General features: G+C 36.8%; 1 protein-coding gene across 1 annotated transcript in view; it reads right to left on the reverse strand.

The window, feature by feature from the left end:
• The window catches only part of pcsk6 (proprotein convertase subtilisin/kexin type 6), a 71,067-nt gene extending 58,674 nt beyond the window's left edge, over positions 1 to 12,393 (reverse strand). Inside the window, exons 1-3 of the mRNA XM_052561505.1 lie at positions 11,843 to 12,393; positions 7,725 to 7,829; positions 2,571 to 2,681 (exon numbers count right to left, since the gene is read on the reverse strand). Coding sequence (XP_052417465.1) covers positions 2,571 to 2,681; positions 7,725 to 7,829; positions 11,843 to 11,998 — 372 coding nt within the window. The 5' untranslated portion in view covers positions 11,999 to 12,393. The remainder of the gene's footprint in view (positions 1 to 2,570; positions 2,682 to 7,724; positions 7,830 to 11,842) is intronic.
• Positions 12,394 to 18,360: the final 5,967 nt, after the last annotated feature.

Raw genomic sequence — 18,360 nt, forward strand, 5'->3', positions numbered from 1 at the left:
CGAATATGTTCAGCTGATCTCGGGTCTGGCAGTAGCACTTAGCATAGATCATTGAATCTGATTAGACCATAGGCATCTCGCTCAAAAATTACCAAAGAGTTTCTATATTTTTCCAATTTAAAACTTGACTCTTTTGTAGTTAGATTCTGCACCAAGATGCACGGAAAGTGAAAAGTTCAGATTTTCTAGGCCAATATGGCTAGGAACTATACTCTCTCATTCCAGCGTGATAATCAAGGAACTTTGCTGCCGTACCATGGGTGCAGCTGGCGCAGTGATATTACGCAACGCCTGAAAATAATCCCCAGCTAACTTCCAAGGATAGCCCATTTTTAGGCAATGCTTAATATCATTGCACCTACTGCACCCGTTCATTTTCCGTGGGTCTTACAACCCTCTACATTGTGAGTAAATCACTGGCATATGCGACTAAATTTTACTCTATGTGACTAAAGGATATCTACTGTTAGCCATTGGCTAATAAATTCTTAGATTTTACTCGCCAGTGTGTGTGTTCAAGGCTATTATAAGATAAGCACATTTTCACTCGCTGAACACTGACTGAGCGCTTCAGAGTTTCGCTCTCAATCAAGTGATCTGTACTTTTCACTTCATCTAAATGGACGCACAGTACACCTGTATCTGACGCTCTGTAAACTCTGTGTGAAGGCACACGACTCGCCGTCACTTTGCTGATAGCACTGTTTCTCACACATGCACAGAGAGAGGGCGAGAGTCTTAAGGCGGGCGTACACGGTGCGATTTTTGCTGTTGTACTAGTTCTCATGCGATTATTTTCAATCGTGTGTAATTCGTGTATGCTCGTATGGTCGCGGCTCGTATCATTTGCGATGAATTACGAGCTGAGCAGAGTGGCTTACGAGCACTTCCTGACCTCCCGATCATTTTTAAACATGTCTAAAAAGTTTGTGAGCTATCGGTTTGAATTCGTGACATTGGTGCAGTTGAACGAGCCGATTTGTTGATTTATCTGAAGTTGACCAATCACGAACTAGGAAAATCACAGAAGAAGAAAGACGAAGACGGCAGCGCCACGGCAAATGTGGACTATTGACCAGGAGGATAAACTCACTGAACTCTGGCAGGAATAGCGAGCGCTGTATGATGTTTCTAGCAACGTATACCATGCTTTTTAGATCTCTCTCTCTCTCTCTCTCTCTCTCTCTCTCTCTCTCTCTCACACACACACACACACACACATATGTAGTTTACAGGGACTCTCCATAGACGTAACGGTATTCTATACTGTATATCCCCATACACTACCTCAATCCATCACGGAAAAGGCATGTTTAAAATTTCTATTAAATACCGTATAGTATTTTTTGAAGCAATTTGGTTTACGAGGGCACAAAAACCATGTTTACATTGTAATACCTATTTCAGATATTTATAAACCATATACCTGAACACACACACACGGGGTGATCAAACGTCCCGGTTTCCTATTGCTGAAAAATAACCTGTACGTGTAGGAAACAGTCACGGCTCGTATCAATATTTGATATGCATTTATGAGAGAGGGAGAGCAGTTATAGTAGGCGCGTTCCACTTGAAGCAGCGCTGCTCAGAATGAAACAAGCAGAAGATATGACGGTTTCTCCATAAAAATATGCATTCATACATGGTTTCCAAGTTTTAGTTCTAATCACTAAAATTCTATCATTAAATAGTGCTTAATATCATAATATAATGCTTGACTCACTGAGTAAGAAGCTAAGATTTAAGAAGCTGTGCCATTTTACAAAGATAAGCTGATTGGAATCATATATATAGAATTCTGTTTATATTACAATTCAGAGTTAAAGAGATTTACAATTCAGAGTTAAAGTTGCAATTACATTTTTATCTCATGGTGGAAACAAGCTTCAAGATCAGGAAACGTGTTCTTTTAAATAAACCTTGAAAGTGTTATCAGAAGCTGCCGTCTGCTGATGTAAAAGTCATGCAATCGTCAAATAGTCTTTTTTTAAAAACCGAACAGTTGTATTAAGGCTTCAAAATCCATAAAAGTTGCATTCATTTATGAAGATGTTCTTGACAAACAAAACTTTAAAGAATCAAAAACTGTTGTTGGTCACAGAGCTTATATGGTGAAATAACATTGGTTGTTAAGGGAATTCTTGATTTTTGAACAACTAAATGATGAAATTATGCTTATGACTGTAATTTGGCCTGATGGGTGCCAGCGTTAACATTATAGTTCATCAATTTCCTCCCGACTTCATGGAACCAACAACATAAATTCATTTGTAATTCAATAGCATCAAGCTTGTTAGGGAAACAAACTGGTGCACATACACTGCTTTCACACAGTTCGGTTTTTATGAGGCAAGGGCAGAGGAAACAGCCCTGCTATAAAACAAATAAAACAACAGGAGCTTCACAAACGAGCTGGGTTAATGAAGTGCAAATCACAGGCCCTTTTCTCTAGAAGTCACTGGAAACGGCAACGATTAATTTGCTAAATAACTTCATTAGAAAAAAGGATCAAGCAAAGACATTGCAGATATGAAATACAGGACTAAATGTGTGAAATATCTACTAACAATGTACCACATGTTGGACCATTTTGGATCGTTGAAGTGGATGTAGCTCGGGTCGCTCCTGGCATGGCGTTTGACTCGTGTCTTCACCACCTGCTGCTGCGCCCAGTCAACCTGCAGAAAGAGCCCAGATTATCAAAGACTAAACAGTTTCGGCTCACCTTCATGCACATAAACACAACTATGAAACGCGTGGCCTGTATTTAGACACACTCTAGCTTTTCCATTACATGAGGCTTATGAAGTCATTGGATTCTGAGGAGAAACAAATGGGAATACTGTACTCCGAGACATGCTTCCCTAAATCCAGCCTGTGGAAAAAATATAATCATATGGAGAGATTTTCTTAATAATTCCATTTTATTAAACACAAGAAGAATTATACATCTGTTCAATTAGAAATGTAGTAGCACACCTCAAGATGTCATGATTCTGGGAAATTTTTACATTTTTAAAAGGAGTTTCTTATGCTTATTTATTTTATTAAAAATACAGTAAAAACAGTAAAATTATGAAATATTATTTCAATTTGTAATCAATGTTTTCTATATGAATATATTTTAAAATGTAATTTATTTTTTTGATGCAAAGCTGAATTTTCAGCATCATTACTCCAGTCTTCAGTATCACATGATCCTTCAGAAATCATTCTGATATACTGATTTGCTGCTCATGAAAAATGCATGTTTTATCATCAATGTTGAAAACAGTTGTGCTGCTCATATTCATTTATTTGGAAACAAAAATTATTATTTTCAATGCTGAAACAGTTGTGTTGCTTCATATTTCTGTGGAAACCAATTTTTATGTAGTATGTACATCAAATATATTTTCGTAAATGTCTTTTCTGACACTTTTGATTAATTTGTCAATAAAGAGCATGGATAACAAATAAAAAATATTTCCTTAAAAAAAATCTTACTAACCCCAAACTATTTTTAACAGTAGTGAATGAGTTTGCTCTGTTCTTTTATAATTATTACATATGCTTAGTGGAATCATAAATCACCTTCAAATACTTCATTTAAAACCAACAATGAATGTGTGTGTCTAAAAAATGTGACTTTCATATCGGTTAGCGCATCACTGAGCACATTCAGATCTATCTAGATCTCTGTATCCTTCCCTTGAAATGCATCATCTGTTGTAAATAAGGGATGTGCACTAGTCTTCTAATTAGAAAAGCCACCCAGCCATGCCTGTAGATTTATCTGTCCTGCAGCAATGCCCGAATTTGTGGTTCCTCTCAGAAGAGCTTAACTTTAGAATCACTAGCGCACTACACTTTCTTGCTTTCATTAAAAAGGTCCAGAGGGAAATGTAATGAAAATCACATACTGCAATAATTATGTCTTTCTCTGTTACAGTCCCAGTGCTATAGTATAAATGCGTGGATGGCTCAGTTATCAAGAACACATTCTTATTCAAAATTGGTTCTAAGCATTAAATAAATGAAAAAATAAACAGTACCAAATGACATTTGGTCGCATTAATGATTCTTGCATATCTGAATCATACTGAAAAACTTCTGAACCATAAATTAATCTCCAGCGGCTGAATTGAATATGATGAGAGAGGAAAAGTAGTGTCCCAATAAACATGAATTCATGAAAACGGCATGCATTATAGTTATACAAAACTAAAAACATCCAAATCTGTTGTTTAGGCCGTTTAAAATGGATTTATATTGAGTATAGTATGTCACATACCAATTCAAGAACTCATGTACTGAATAACAAGAAAAGACAAGACTATGCTTTTCACTTGATTTGAAGTATGTACTGTTGCGTTATAAAAATTATAGTTCATTTGGAGGATTTGAATCCATATACATAAATATCTCTAAATGCACATTCTACATTAATGCACAATTTATAGAATGATCTTTGATCTATATTACTTGACAAAAAAATGATTATTATTATTTATACAGTAAATGTACACTACCAATTAAAACGCACTGAGGTTGGTACGTTTTAAATATGTTTTTGAAATCTCTTCAACTCACCAATGCTGCATTTATTTAGCAAAAAATACAGTAAAAACAGTACTATTGTAAAGTATTATGACAATTTAAAACATCTATATTCTATATGAATATATTGTAAAATGTAATTTATTCCTGTGATGCAAAACTGAATTTCCAGCATCATTACTCCAGTCTTGAGTGTCACATGATCCTTTCAGAAATCATTATAATATGCTGCTTTGCTGCTCAGGAAACATTAATTTTTATTAATAATGTTGAAAACAGTTTTGCTGCTCATATTAAGCTATTTGGAAACAATAGTATAGAAAAGCATTTATTTAAAACAAAAACCTGTAATGCATCTCTGTTGAACGAAAAAAAAATCATATTGACCCCACACTTTTGAACAATAGTGTAATTACTTATTGAACACTGGTGTTTTTCATCTCAAGTCAACAACAGCAGGTTGAACGCTGCATGTCAGATATGAAAGATAAAGAAAAAATCATTGTGCTTTTGTGAGGACAACAACACATCTATTGGAAGAGCTGTTTTTTATGTTCTTTTCAGGCTTGACAGCTCTTTGCTTGCGGTTACAAAACATTTCGGGCCGCCTCGCACGGCCTCTGCCTGTGGCCTGACACTGATGAAATTGGTTATTGGGCATTTGCCACGCAACACCATTTGTACACATAGCCCGGGGCAGGATATGATCAGAGGCCTTCCGTCAGATGCCCTCCAATAGACCTGGACTGTTTTATTACTCCCGAGATGCCGGCTGTCGGGAGGAGATAATCTTAGCAGGAGAGGGCTGCTTTCCAAACGCTGGAAACAGCTTGACTTTGAATGCCTGGCTGCTCTGTCAAATGAAGTCTTGGACAAACACGGCTGCTCATCATATTAAATGCGTCCGGGACCGATGTGAGCTAACGTGTAAGATGGAGAGGCTGAACGCCCATGTGAAAAGTAGGGAGGACACAATTGTAACAGAACTTAGCAGCTTGGCTCATGAATATTCATTGGGTAGTCATAATTAATAATCAACAGCAGTACTCCTACCTGATTTGACGAAAGATAAACAATGGTAAATAGGCACTAGATGTAGTGGGACTGTAAAAACTGTTTAAATCTATTAAAATATTTTGTATAGCCTATGTGACTAACTATAATTTTGCCCTTAGTAAAGTCTAAAAATATAATTATTTCTGAAAACGTGTCCCCCATACAAAGGTTGCTACACCTTCTAGGAAAGGTTATTATAGTTGTGAAAGTTTTAATACTTTAATTGCATTGCAGTTTTAGTTTCAGTTTAGTATAAGTTCATTTTGATGATGTATAAACCAGTCCGTCCAAGATTTTGCGAACTTGCGACTGCAGTGCAAATTAATTTTGGGCCACAAAAATCAGTGATAAGTCCTGCAAAAAGTTGTTAAAAAGTATATAGATTTATATACAATATGTATATATATATATATATATATTTGTTATTACTTTCCATAATGATTCAGATATAGATTTACATTGTGAATTTCGGTCATTGTACATGGTGGTGGGAGGGGGTCCATCTGTGCTACTGCTTAATTATGCAATATTGAGTGCTTTTAACACCCCAGGCTGAATGTCACCCTGTACAGTGTTGAAAAAAATATGACTATGAGATACCATTGAAAATGAGGCCGCTTAGATAATAGCTGAATTTGTGAAATGTTTACATGACTTCTTGAATACTCATTCACATCTTTCGTTTTAGTCTGTTTCATTCTTATGACACACTGCTCCTTCTGTCCATGATGACACTTACGACACATCAGAAACTGCAACATACTGAAAACCATGCGATCAAAGTCAAAAATAAAGCTTTTTTTTTTTTTTTATTCATTACAACACAGCATACTGCAGGACATGCGGACAATGAAACATGCTATAAATGCTGCAACATTTAGCTGTAAATTTTAACTACCATCCCTCCGGCATCAACGGGTGTTTATGATTCAGCAGCACAGACTCAGTTCGTGTGTCAGATGGCCTGCGCAGGGCCAAGCTTATACATAACATTTTTGAAATATATTCAGTAGGTTTTTTTGAGGCCATTTAAATTCAACTAAAAGAGACCTTTCATAAAGACAGCAGCTGCAAACTCTCATTTTAACTTTTTTTTTCTTAACGTGTACTATCATTTACAAGATTAGGGTTGGTATGATTTTTTTATATCTTTTTTTTTAAGTCTCTTTTGCTCACTAAGGCTGCATTTATTTAATGTGGATAAGTTTCTTTATCAGAACAGATTTGGAGAAATCATCACTTGCTCATCAATGGATCCTCTGCATTGAATGGGTGCCGTCAGAATGAGAGTCCAAACAGCTGATAAAATCATCACAATAATCCACAAGTAATCCACACCAATCCAGTCAATCAGTTAGGCCTGATGTTTTGTGAAGCCAAAGACTGTGTGTTTGTAAGAAACAAATCCATCATTTAAGCTTTTTAAGGCCAAAATATCCATAATAAATAATAATGCCTCCTGCAGTGAGAAAGTCCATCTCCTGATGTCCTCTCACATGAAATTCCACAATCTGTTTTGAGCTTTTCCACTTTCTACCATTTCCAGAAGTAGTCGAAAACACATTATAGACCGGATTGCTTTCATGGTGCTTTTCAAGACCACCTACTCTCCACCTACTAATCACTGCAATAGATACAAGGACGCGCACTTATCAGATGGGAGTTAAACTTTGACGGGCCGAATCAGAAGTATTATTTTCTGATAACATGAAAAGAAACAACAGCAGTAAGTACAAGAAGACATAATATTAGTGCGCAATAACTTAATCCCTCCCACCCATGTCTGCCTTACAAATGAGCAGCATTTCACTTCTCAAGACATTAACTGATGGACTGGAGTGGTGTAGATTGCTTGTGGATTACTGTGATGTTTTTATCAGCTGTTTGGACTCTCATTCTGATGGCAGCCATTCACTGCAGAGGATCAAGTGATGTAATGCTTCATTTCTCCAAATTCAAAGAAACAAACTCATCTATATGCTGTATAGCTTGAAGATAAGTAAATTTTTATACAATTTTCATTTTTAAGTAAACTATTCCATCAATTTTCAAGCATTTCAAGTGTCATTCTTGTCATCGGTGGAAGGATTTGTGATAGTAATGTGGCCACAGGAGGGAATGCTTACCTTCGGGTCCATGTGAATGAAGCTGTGAGCGCCTCTGGTGGCAAAGGTGGATCTGCGGACCACCCTGCTGTGATGGAAATGGTAATGGTGCTCAAGTCCTCCGATCTACAGAACAAACAACCATGAAAAACAGCATGGGAAATCACAGTCACACGTTTGAGAAGGCCATGAAATGAACTTGTCAGACAGCTTTGGTGGACAGAAATTGCATCTTGGCAGGGGCTATCCTACCTAAAAGCAACCAATATCAACACAGACTCCAGTATAAAAGCTTCATGCACATGGATTGCTGTTCCAACCACATAAAAAATGTTTTTGCCAAAGTGAATCTCTGTAAAATGGACATATGGCACACAGTGGGTGGTGCCATAGAAGGCAAAGTCTAGCTGGCACATGCCTACTGCCCTCAAGATCTGACTGTGATACGCAGCACATCTATCACACACACGCCACTTCTAAGAAAAACACTTAAAGGGATAGTTTAGTATTTACTTACTCTCATGTTGTTCCAAACCTGCATGCTGTTATTTTGTCAATCAGAGTCCATAATTTTCCATAATTTTCCCTTGCACAAGGAACAGACGTAAATGCAATTATTAAAATTTCATAACTGCAAATGGCATTCTCCTAACATATTTAAACTGTCACATCATAACTGCAATGTTCCAAATGCATTTTAGTTTTCATGACATCAAACTTGGAATGATGCCTTTTTTTATCGGAATTCTAGAACTTTGGTGGAACATTTCAATGATTAAAGACAGAATATTGAGCACACAAGATTTTTTTCCTTGAAATATCAGTTTCAACATCATTCTGATGGTACACTGACTTCTAGAAAGGCAAATGACTTCTGTTTCTTTCCCGCGCTCTAAACAAATTTCTGTTCTGCACTCTCAGAAAATATTTTTGGCAAAAGCTGTCACTGGGTTGGTACCTTTTCAAAAGGTTCACTTCTGTACCTCTGTGGTATTAATATCTACACTTAAGTTAATAATATCTACTGTAAAGGTACCCATATGGATACTTTAGGTAAAAAGGCGGACCTTTTGAAAAGATACTGCCCCAGTGATAGCTTTACGTACCTTTTTTTTTCCTGAGAGTGTGGTAGTATGTATGTTTGTGGGAGTATATGCATGTTTAATGAAGATGCCACAAAAATACTAATCATCAACAACAACATCAAACCATGGTTTTGTATACATCTGTTTTTAGAGTTAACACTAAAAAACTGTTTAATAAGGGAAGTCATACACTGTTTGCAACAGCAAAGATTAATTTTACAATTTTACTTCTTATTAATTTCAATGGTATTTGCAAACATTGACTGATTGTCGCACAACTCTTACAGACAATCAATTATGTCAAGGCCGTGATGTGAAAGATGTTTTGCTTTAATGGTATTTTTTGACAGCTGACATCATTAAGAACTGTCATTGTATAGAAAAAGTGTTGTGTAAATGATTTTCTTTTGTGTTAGTTTTCATTTTGTTTGTCATTGAAAAAAAGTAAAAAAGGTTTGGTACAACATAAGGCTGAGTAAATAATGAAATGATTATCATTTGTGTTGGTCTATTCTTTTAAAGGTGCAGTATGTGATAATGACAGTTTGCGGTTGAAATGGGTACAGTCAAAATTCAAAAGAGTGTTCACCGAGGATGCCAGATTGAGGAAGCGCAGCCGGAATGTACCTTAAACTGTAAGTGTATGAGTAAATTTTTCTGTGTTCCCATATGATTCTGCTCAGATATATTCAGAGGGATATTCAGAATGGACATTACAGGTCAAGCAGAATCTGTGATCTCTGACCCATTTTGTTTGCCGGCATCCACATGGTGTCGAAATAATATTGGGTAAACTGGGCGGAGTCACACAGACCAAAACAAAACTCCATGTTTCTTTGCTCACTCATATTGATTATCCTTGCTGTCAGGACACACTGAACAGATTATTTAATCTTGAAAACAAGGTTTTCTTTTTGTGAAATCTGAGAGGGTGTAATATTGAACATACCTTAGCCAAAAATGTGGAAAAGAATCCATGCACATGTGTTAATCTTTCATGGAGCTTGTCAGATTTTTTTTTTTTTTTTTTTTTGCTCACTCTCATCCATTATCCTTGCTGTCAAGACACACTGAGCAGAACTGAGATGCATGCATGCATTAGGTGACAGAGTGGACTTAAAATAACCTTGAAAGACAACTTTGTACTTTTAACAAAAAAAAATAATTGAGACAATGAGCAATCATCTCAAACCAAAGCTTCACAGACTTTAGAGGTTAGCTTGAGGAGATCATCTTAAAGCCTTGGAGAAAAGGCATACTATTAGCTTAGACAGTTTTAATTTGAGCAAACACCACCTCCGGATGCCCGAAGGCCCTCTAAGAGAGAGGTGCATTCCATACAGTGTGGTTGACTTGGGAAACGAGAGCTGAACAACGTGTTCAAACAATCCACAGTACGATTTCTCAAGTTCTCACGATGTAAACATGGTTAAGAAGAGTTTATTTAAGGATAGAGGGGCAATTATGGACATACTGCAAGAATATGAAGCAACACAGCAAACAACCAAGAGAAACCCAAAGGCTCTTCAAGTATTTAAAAATCCTAGTGGCTTTTTGGCGCAGCATAAAATGTTTGTAATATCACATTAAATTAGCATGTCACTGAAATGTATGCTTTGAGCTATGTCTTGACTCTTTAAACCACAACAAAAAACAGGTATTAGCCAATCAAGCGTTCAGGTTTGTTGGTGCACATGTTTTTATAGGTTGTACTTTTATAGAAAGAAAGTGTGGGTGGTCTAATTTCGCAGGTAATGCTGTGATCCAGACAAGTTGGAAGTAGGAACACTCAAGCTGAAATTTCCCATTTCCAATCTTCCAAAGCATTCCACAGCACTCCAAACATTCGGAACACAGAATTCCCCCAACCTTCATTTGAAAATAACAAATGGAACGTCACATTACTACTTACAGTGTTAGAAACTAGATCCAGTTTTGCTTCTCATTGACTGGCTGATCAATCTCCCCCCACTATACAAATCAACAATTTTCAAGTAGAAGAAGGGAAATTTCCACACACTTTAGCAAAATGACTAAATGGTTCCAGATAGAGTTTGTTTGCTATCTACTTAAAAACACATGACTAAAACTATACAAAGGATTAGCAAGTTGCATTAAATAGCTACAGCTTCAATTGCATGATTTGGGCCAATCATCAAACAAATCACAATTTATATTTGGCTGCCACACAAGTCAAAAACCATCAAAGCACAATTCAATTTTGTTCAGTCGATGTCAATAGAAATAATCGTACATATTGTTGAATCTATGTAGTTTATAGTAATATTAATAAATTTAAATGTTAAATTAAGTTAACTTTTGTACAGTGACCAGTTTTGCCCTACTTTATTTTTAAAAAATTGGTCCTGAAGTAGCCTACAATCAGCTGAGAACAATTTGTTTAAAAGCACACTCAATATTTTTTAACCATCCTGAGTTATCTTGTTCCATTACTATCTACACTGATTTAAGTGAATCCTGTAGATTTCCAATAAATATTTAAAAACCCTTTGGAAACCTTTTTATTTGCATTAGGAGGTTGATTGGGCAACGGCACCTATTGATATCATGTCCGCTCTGTTCGACTTGACTTGCAGCCTCAAAATTGAAAAAAAATAAAATAAAATTCGCAATTCGAATTACCTTTTTCATTTTAATGTTTCATATTTTGCGCAATTACCTCGCTGAAACTAAAAACATGCAAGTGAAAGTTGCTTCTCATGAATATTTAATTAGCCAAGCGCTAATGCAGTTATGATTCTATCACTGAGTAGTTAACATTTTGGCACAATTATTTTTCTCTGCCTACCAGTTTAAAAAAAAATAATAACAATACACCTGCTGCGAACCACTGCGTGCGAAGCATCAAAGCCCTTAGCAGAGCATTTTAGAGCGTAAACATTTGCGTTATGCATGACCTAACTTGTTAGTTTTTGATAATGGTCTCGTGATGCTTTATTCTCTTGGACAAGGAACGGACAGAAGTGTTTCCCAATTCCCATCGTTTATAGTAGCAAGGAAAATAAATTAGAAACACAAAAAAAATATGCTTACCTGACCCAAATTAGTAAAGCCATATTTTGAAGCGAGTTTATCAGCTTCCTCTGGTCCTTCAGGGATCCGAACAGCCCAGTGATTGGTGTAAACGCGAGAAAGCGACGCTTCCCAAAGCCAAAAAGTTGACAAAACAAAACCAACAAACAACCGCATATTGCTCGTCGATAGTCCAGTCGGTTAACTTCGCAGTAAATAATTCACGCAGGAGCGATCGCCTACAAACTCATCAAAACACGAGCCTGTGGATGGGCATCAAACCTTCAGTTCTGGCACGCAATGCATCCAAAACATCCCTGAGTTACTCCGGCGTTATTCTCTCCCATTCATCACGCTGCATCCCTTTTTATCGCTTCATTTGGGAGCTCTAGTTCAGAAAACCTGAAATATTTGTCCCGTTTCTCGACAGATGGCACGCCAGCCGATATAAGCGTTGTCATATAAGCCTGGCAGAAATGAACGAGTGCGCGCTACTATTGAGGTTAGAAGCACGAGCCTATGGCTAGTGTTTGCGTGCTGCACTTGGCACAGTGTTTCACATACTCGCCAATAAAGGCGTTTTGTCCTGACAAGTGGTGTGCAAGTAACTGTATGAGGCATGCATATCGTTTCCTTGGAGCTGAGATGCCGATTCACACCTCACAGGTAATTCTCATAATGACTGAATAGAAGTACAAGTATATTTCTAACTGTTTAGAGATGAGTCATGACACCTGTCAAGTCATATACTGTAGATAGAAAGATATTTGTTTTATTATTTATATTATTTTATAATAATTATATTATTTATTTTCTTTTCATTTATGCATAAAATATGACCTTGACATGTGAGAATTGTATCCAACAGCATATTGACATATGTCAATATTCAGATCTGATGAAAATAGAGCACATCGTAACCAAACTGATGAACAAACATATACAAGATCCCTAAAACCAAATTAAAAATCTGATATTTCTTCCATATAATCCTGAATATTAAAGTTTTGTAAATGCTGCAATGATGAAATCAAAAGAACATCCAAATACTAAGATGTTATTTTAAGTCACCCTCAGGCCATGATGTAGTTGAGTTTGTTTCTTCATGGGAACAGATTAAGAGAGCCAATAGATGTTCTGCGGTAAATGGGTGTAGTCAGAATAAGAGTCCAAAGAGCTGATAAAAATAATCCAATAGGTAGTCCACATCAGTCCAGTCCATCAGTTAATGCCTTGTGAAGTGAAAAGCTGCATGTTTGTAAAACATGGATTCACAAGACACTTTCATTCTGATGGCACCCATTCAGAATTCAGAGGATCCGTGATTGCCTCGAGCTGATTTCTCTTCAAATGTTCATTTTTGGGGTGAACTGTTCCTTTATTTAAATTAGAAAATGCAAAACATAAGCACTTTCATTTGTGTTCTCAGACTTTAAATCCCACTGTAAATGATCTGCATGATGGTTACATAATGCATGCAAAAGATTCGTCTGTTTTATTAACTCAAGCTGAATAACAGCAATGATACAAAGTGAATTCTAAGCCAAGTTCTGTATGAAAAAAATGGTGATATAATTTTCTTTTTCTACTCCTATCCGTACCATCTGTGGCTTTCCTGCAGAGTTAGAAAAAAAAGCCAGACGCACTCAGTTTTCCACTTGTAAACGATCAGGATATCTCTGTTTATGATAAACAACTCCAATAGTCTAAATTTAGACACTGATTGCCAGATTCAGTCAACACAGCTAAATTTGACCAAACATACCACCATAATGATATCCAAAAGAGCCAACTGTTATGTCTTCCTGGTCTCTTCCTTTGATGTAAGTCTAAGGAATAATTATTTTGCCTATTTTATTTTACATCAAGCAAAAACAATACGTATGATTGCTTGAAAAAAGCAATATAACACACCTCTCCTCAACAAGCTGCAAGATTTGAAGTGGCACAAACAATGCATGATGAGTTACACGCTTAAGGTACAGCCTCAGCAAACATCACTAAAACAACAGATGACCTGAAATGAGATTCTGTTTAGTAGCAGGAGCACATTTAAGAAAAGAAAGTAAGCTCTATAGAGCTCTGCTGTATATATTCATAGCTCTCGTTAAACCTCATAATAACCTCAGAAGACGTTTATAGGATAACAGCGGGGCACAATCCTCCTTGAAAAATTGTTGAGCATTATCTGCGCTGAAAGATGTGCTTTAAAGGAAAACATTTCACAGTCTGGATTTATTTCATGGGTATTATGCATGCCTGATCAGCCTCGGTCTTCCTGCAAATAGAAATGCAAGTTTCTCGTGAAAAACGGAGTCGTGTCGCGTCTGAGGTATTCAGGCGTGACGGAGTCGAGCTCATTTGATTCTTCAAGCCGATCATTTGGCAGAGAGTGAAATATCGCCGTGGCTTTTAGCGCTGGCACTGAGCAAGTTTTTACTTGATCATCCCGAGCAATGAAGGGGAATAATTGAGCATTATGTCATTTGAAGCGTGCTGTCGTGTTCGTTCTTAAAGTTAAACTTTATCTCAGAGGGAAAGCACCGGGCTGTCACCTTTACCCAGATGTCCTTTGTGGTCTACAATGAGGCCCGTATGACATAGCATTTACAGTTATTCATTCAGCAGACACTTTTATCCAGAGTGACTTAAAAATGAGGAAAACATAAGCGATCCATCCCAAGCTTAACATGAGAAATGCTGCAATATAGCCTACAATGTTACAAAACACAGAGGTCCAGCCTGTGATTGTTTATTACACATTTTTGTTATAATTTGTGACTTAACGCACCATTTTGGGTGTTTTTTTAACTAAGATGTTGTGTTGCATTATGGGATTGTCTATAGGATGCCAAATGATGTCTTAAGGCAGTTTAAACTTAGTGTCTACCTTTTGGAAAAAAGTTTGCATTGAAAGCATATACCTTAAAATGCTAATATGCTCATCAGGTTTTAAAAATGAATGGCTCCTTTAAAGACATTATTCAAGGAATAGTTTACCCAAAAGTTATCCACCCTCAGGCCATCCAAAATGTAGATGAGTTTGTTTCTTCATCTGAACAGATTTGGAGAAATGTAGCATTACATCACTTGCGCACCAATAAATCCTCTGCAGTGAATGGGTGCCGTCAGAAGTCCAAACAGCTGATAAAAACATCACAATTAAACCAATTACTGTCTTGTGAAGTGAAAAGCCTATTTTAGCTTTCAACAATAATACGAGTCATCTATCCATAATATTGACATCTTCTCATCTGAATCAGGAGAGAAATATGCACAGATCGAGCACTATGAAACAGTTCTAAATAAATATGCGGGATGATTTTGATGTGAGAGGACTCTTTTTCACAGCGTTAGTATGGATTATGGACTTATGGTGTTTTAATCAGAAACCACGGGGTAAAGTGATGGATTTGTTTATTACAAATGTGCAGCTTTTCACTCCACAATACATTACCTGATGGACTGATGGACTCTCATTCTGATGGCACCCATTCACTAAGGAGGATCATTTGTTGAGCAAGTAACGTTAAACAACTCCAAATCTGCTGATGAAGAAAGAAACTCATCTACATCTTGGATAGCCTGAGGCTGACATTTTCAGCAAGTGTTCATTTTTGGGTGAACTATTCCTTTGAGTCAAGACAGCTGTAAAATATAACCAGAATAACTTAGACACCATATGTTGGGTGGAAAGGCAGGCTTTAGGATTTCACATTGTATGTGCTGCAATTTAAATGCAAGCACATCTTTATCCTGTATCCCTTTCGTCCAAAATCACTTTAAACTCCAAATGGGGTGGTTGCATAATGTTTTTTTGCTGCCCACAGAGCAGATTTTGGCAGGTAGAGTTGGCTTGCGTGTCGCTCCTGAGATCTTGGCCAGCTGAATTTCTCCTGGATTCTTCAGTGCTGGCAGGTATGTTAGTGTAAGAGGTTAACAGGTGGATATGTCAATCTGTCACTAGCCTGTTTCTCATAGTGCTCTTTACACACTTGCTCATTTTTCTGCATAAAGCTTCTTCTGTATGTTGTCATCACAGCTTCGCATGGCTACTTTTTATTTTGGCATTATAAGATTAAAAATTAGATCCAATTTAGCCTGCTGGATTTTTCTGTGGTTTCACTAAATAGAGACCTGTGTTAGATCATATCTAGAAGTCGTGGCCTAATGGTTAGAGGGTTGGACTCCCAATCGAAGGGTTGTGGGTTCTAGTCTCGGGCCGGACGGAATTGTGGGTGGGGGGAGTGCATTAACAGCTCTCTCTCCACCTTCAATACCTCGACTTAGGTGCCCTTGAGCAAGGCATCGAACCCCCAACTGCTCCCCGGGCGCCGCAGCATAAATGGCTGCCCACTGCTCCGTGTGTGTGCTCACAGTGTGTGTGTGTTCACTGCTCTGTGTGTGTGCATTTCGGATGGGTTAAATGCAGAGCACAAATTCTGAGTATGGGTCACCATACTTGGCTGAATGTCACTTCACTTTCACTTCACTTTCACTTTCACTAATGGCATCTCACATCTGTTGTACATCTTGATGGAAAAAGTGCAGAAACTTGAAATGTCTTGGTGCCAAAGTGTACTTTCAGAAGGTCACAGAAGAAACCATGCCACTAAAAACTACTATCAGTGATCCTCTCCCACTGAACAGGGGTGCGGGTTTTTTAAAAGCTACTAGGTCACAAGTTCTGTCATTACCAATAGAGTTCAATAGAACTTACGATCATAGTTGGCTAACGATGCTTTTGGGAAATGCAGCCCAGGATAGTAAATGGACCATGCTAGTAAATGATGCTTTTAAAAGCAAAATTAATTAACTTTCAAGGGAGTGAAAGAAATGTATCTCATATTATTTAAACATAAATAATAGACATAGTAGAAAATAAAATATAATATATTACATGCATCTAAAAAAATCATAAATTATTATCATATAATCTCTATATTTTCCATTACACAAATATAATTTATTCTATAGAAATTATTATATATGTAAAATAAATAATTTATACGTTTATATTATATATTCCATTTATTTATTTATATATAAAAAGATGTGTGATGTGTGTGTGTGTGTGTGTGTGTGTTTGATACAGAATTTGATATTTTTTTAGGAAATCAAGTTGTAATTATGAGAATGCTGCCACCTACAGTTTGAACGTATTAATGAAATTCACTAAAGTAAAAAACAAGTGATCAACGTCATATAAATACTTATATACATTATTGTGCTTATTACAGTTGTGTGTGTGTGAGACAGAAAGAGAAAGAGAGAGAGAGAATTAAAATTAAATAATTGTATTTTGCACATAATTATAATAGCATTTCAGGCAAATGTCCCAAATGAGTCATAAAATGAAGTCAGTCCTGCAATCTTACAGACATCTGTTTACATCCACAGATGTTTTTAGATTTAAATAAACATGATAAAAAAAAATTCCCTAGTGTAAAAGTAGCTAGATGTTGGGATTAAAAGACACAATTTGTAAGCAAGCCAAGCACAGAGCACTTGTGACAAGTGTTTGGTCCTCAGAGCAATCTCACACAGTGTGAAACACTGCTGGAGAGTTTTTTTTTTCCTGGAAGCCTCCTGCTCCTTGGACCCTCTTTAAACTTATTTGTAGTTTGTCTGGGCAACGGTACAAACAGGCCTGCAGTAACAGAGAGTCTCTTGAGCAGTGCCCAGGTAGGTGAAATCTGTTGGCCCTTGTGTTGGGACTGGAGGCCAGAATAAATCGAGACAAGTATACTAATAGGTTCAAGCAATCTATCTGTTTCGAACCATCATGTCTTCAACAGTTCGAACACAGCCAAACTGGCTAAAGATTCAAACCCTTGATTTTGTTTTGTTCACACCGTTCCAGAACTCAGAACACACGTCCAGACCTCATTAAACGTTTCTTTATTTTTACATGCATATGAAACAATGTGTTGACTGATGTGCTGATTTAATCATGACTAAAGTTTATGGTGAATATTTGAAGGTCACTGTTCTGAAGTCTTGAAATCACTGATTTGAATAAACACTGAGGAAATCTGGATTCCTCTTTAATGCATAAAAAAAGGAACTTTTCAAAAACATAAATATCAAGATGCTTATTTTGTCAAAGACATAAAATATCCTGTAATTTTTCAGCTAAAATCCCCAAGTGTGGGTGGGCCGGGTCATCGCTTCACATTCACCTCCACAGAGCATGTTTTTTTTTTTTCACAGATGCTCCAGTGATATCAATACAGCATTTCTCAGCTCAATGTATATAATGTGCACACTCCACAGAGCATCAGCTGTATGACAGCAAAACTACAGTCTAAATGAAGTGCATTTTGCTTAAACAAAGTAAAATGATCTACCAAATTCTCTTATACTTGTCAATTTGCTTAAATGCATCTTGATTTAAGAATTTTTACATATGTGACCCTGGAGCACAAAACCAGTCCGAAGTAGCACAGGTTTATTTGTAGCGATAGCCAACAAAATGTCCTACTGTAAATACATCAAAACTTACTTTTTAATTAGTAATATGCATTGCTAAGAATTTA

This window comes from Carassius gibelio, chromosome B7 (genome assembly GCF_023724105.1).
Source record: "Carassius gibelio isolate Cgi1373 ecotype wild population from Czech Republic chromosome B7, carGib1.2-hapl.c, whole genome shotgun sequence".
In the NCBI taxonomy this organism is placed as follows: Eukaryota; Metazoa; Chordata; class Actinopteri; order Cypriniformes; family Cyprinidae; genus Carassius; species Carassius gibelio.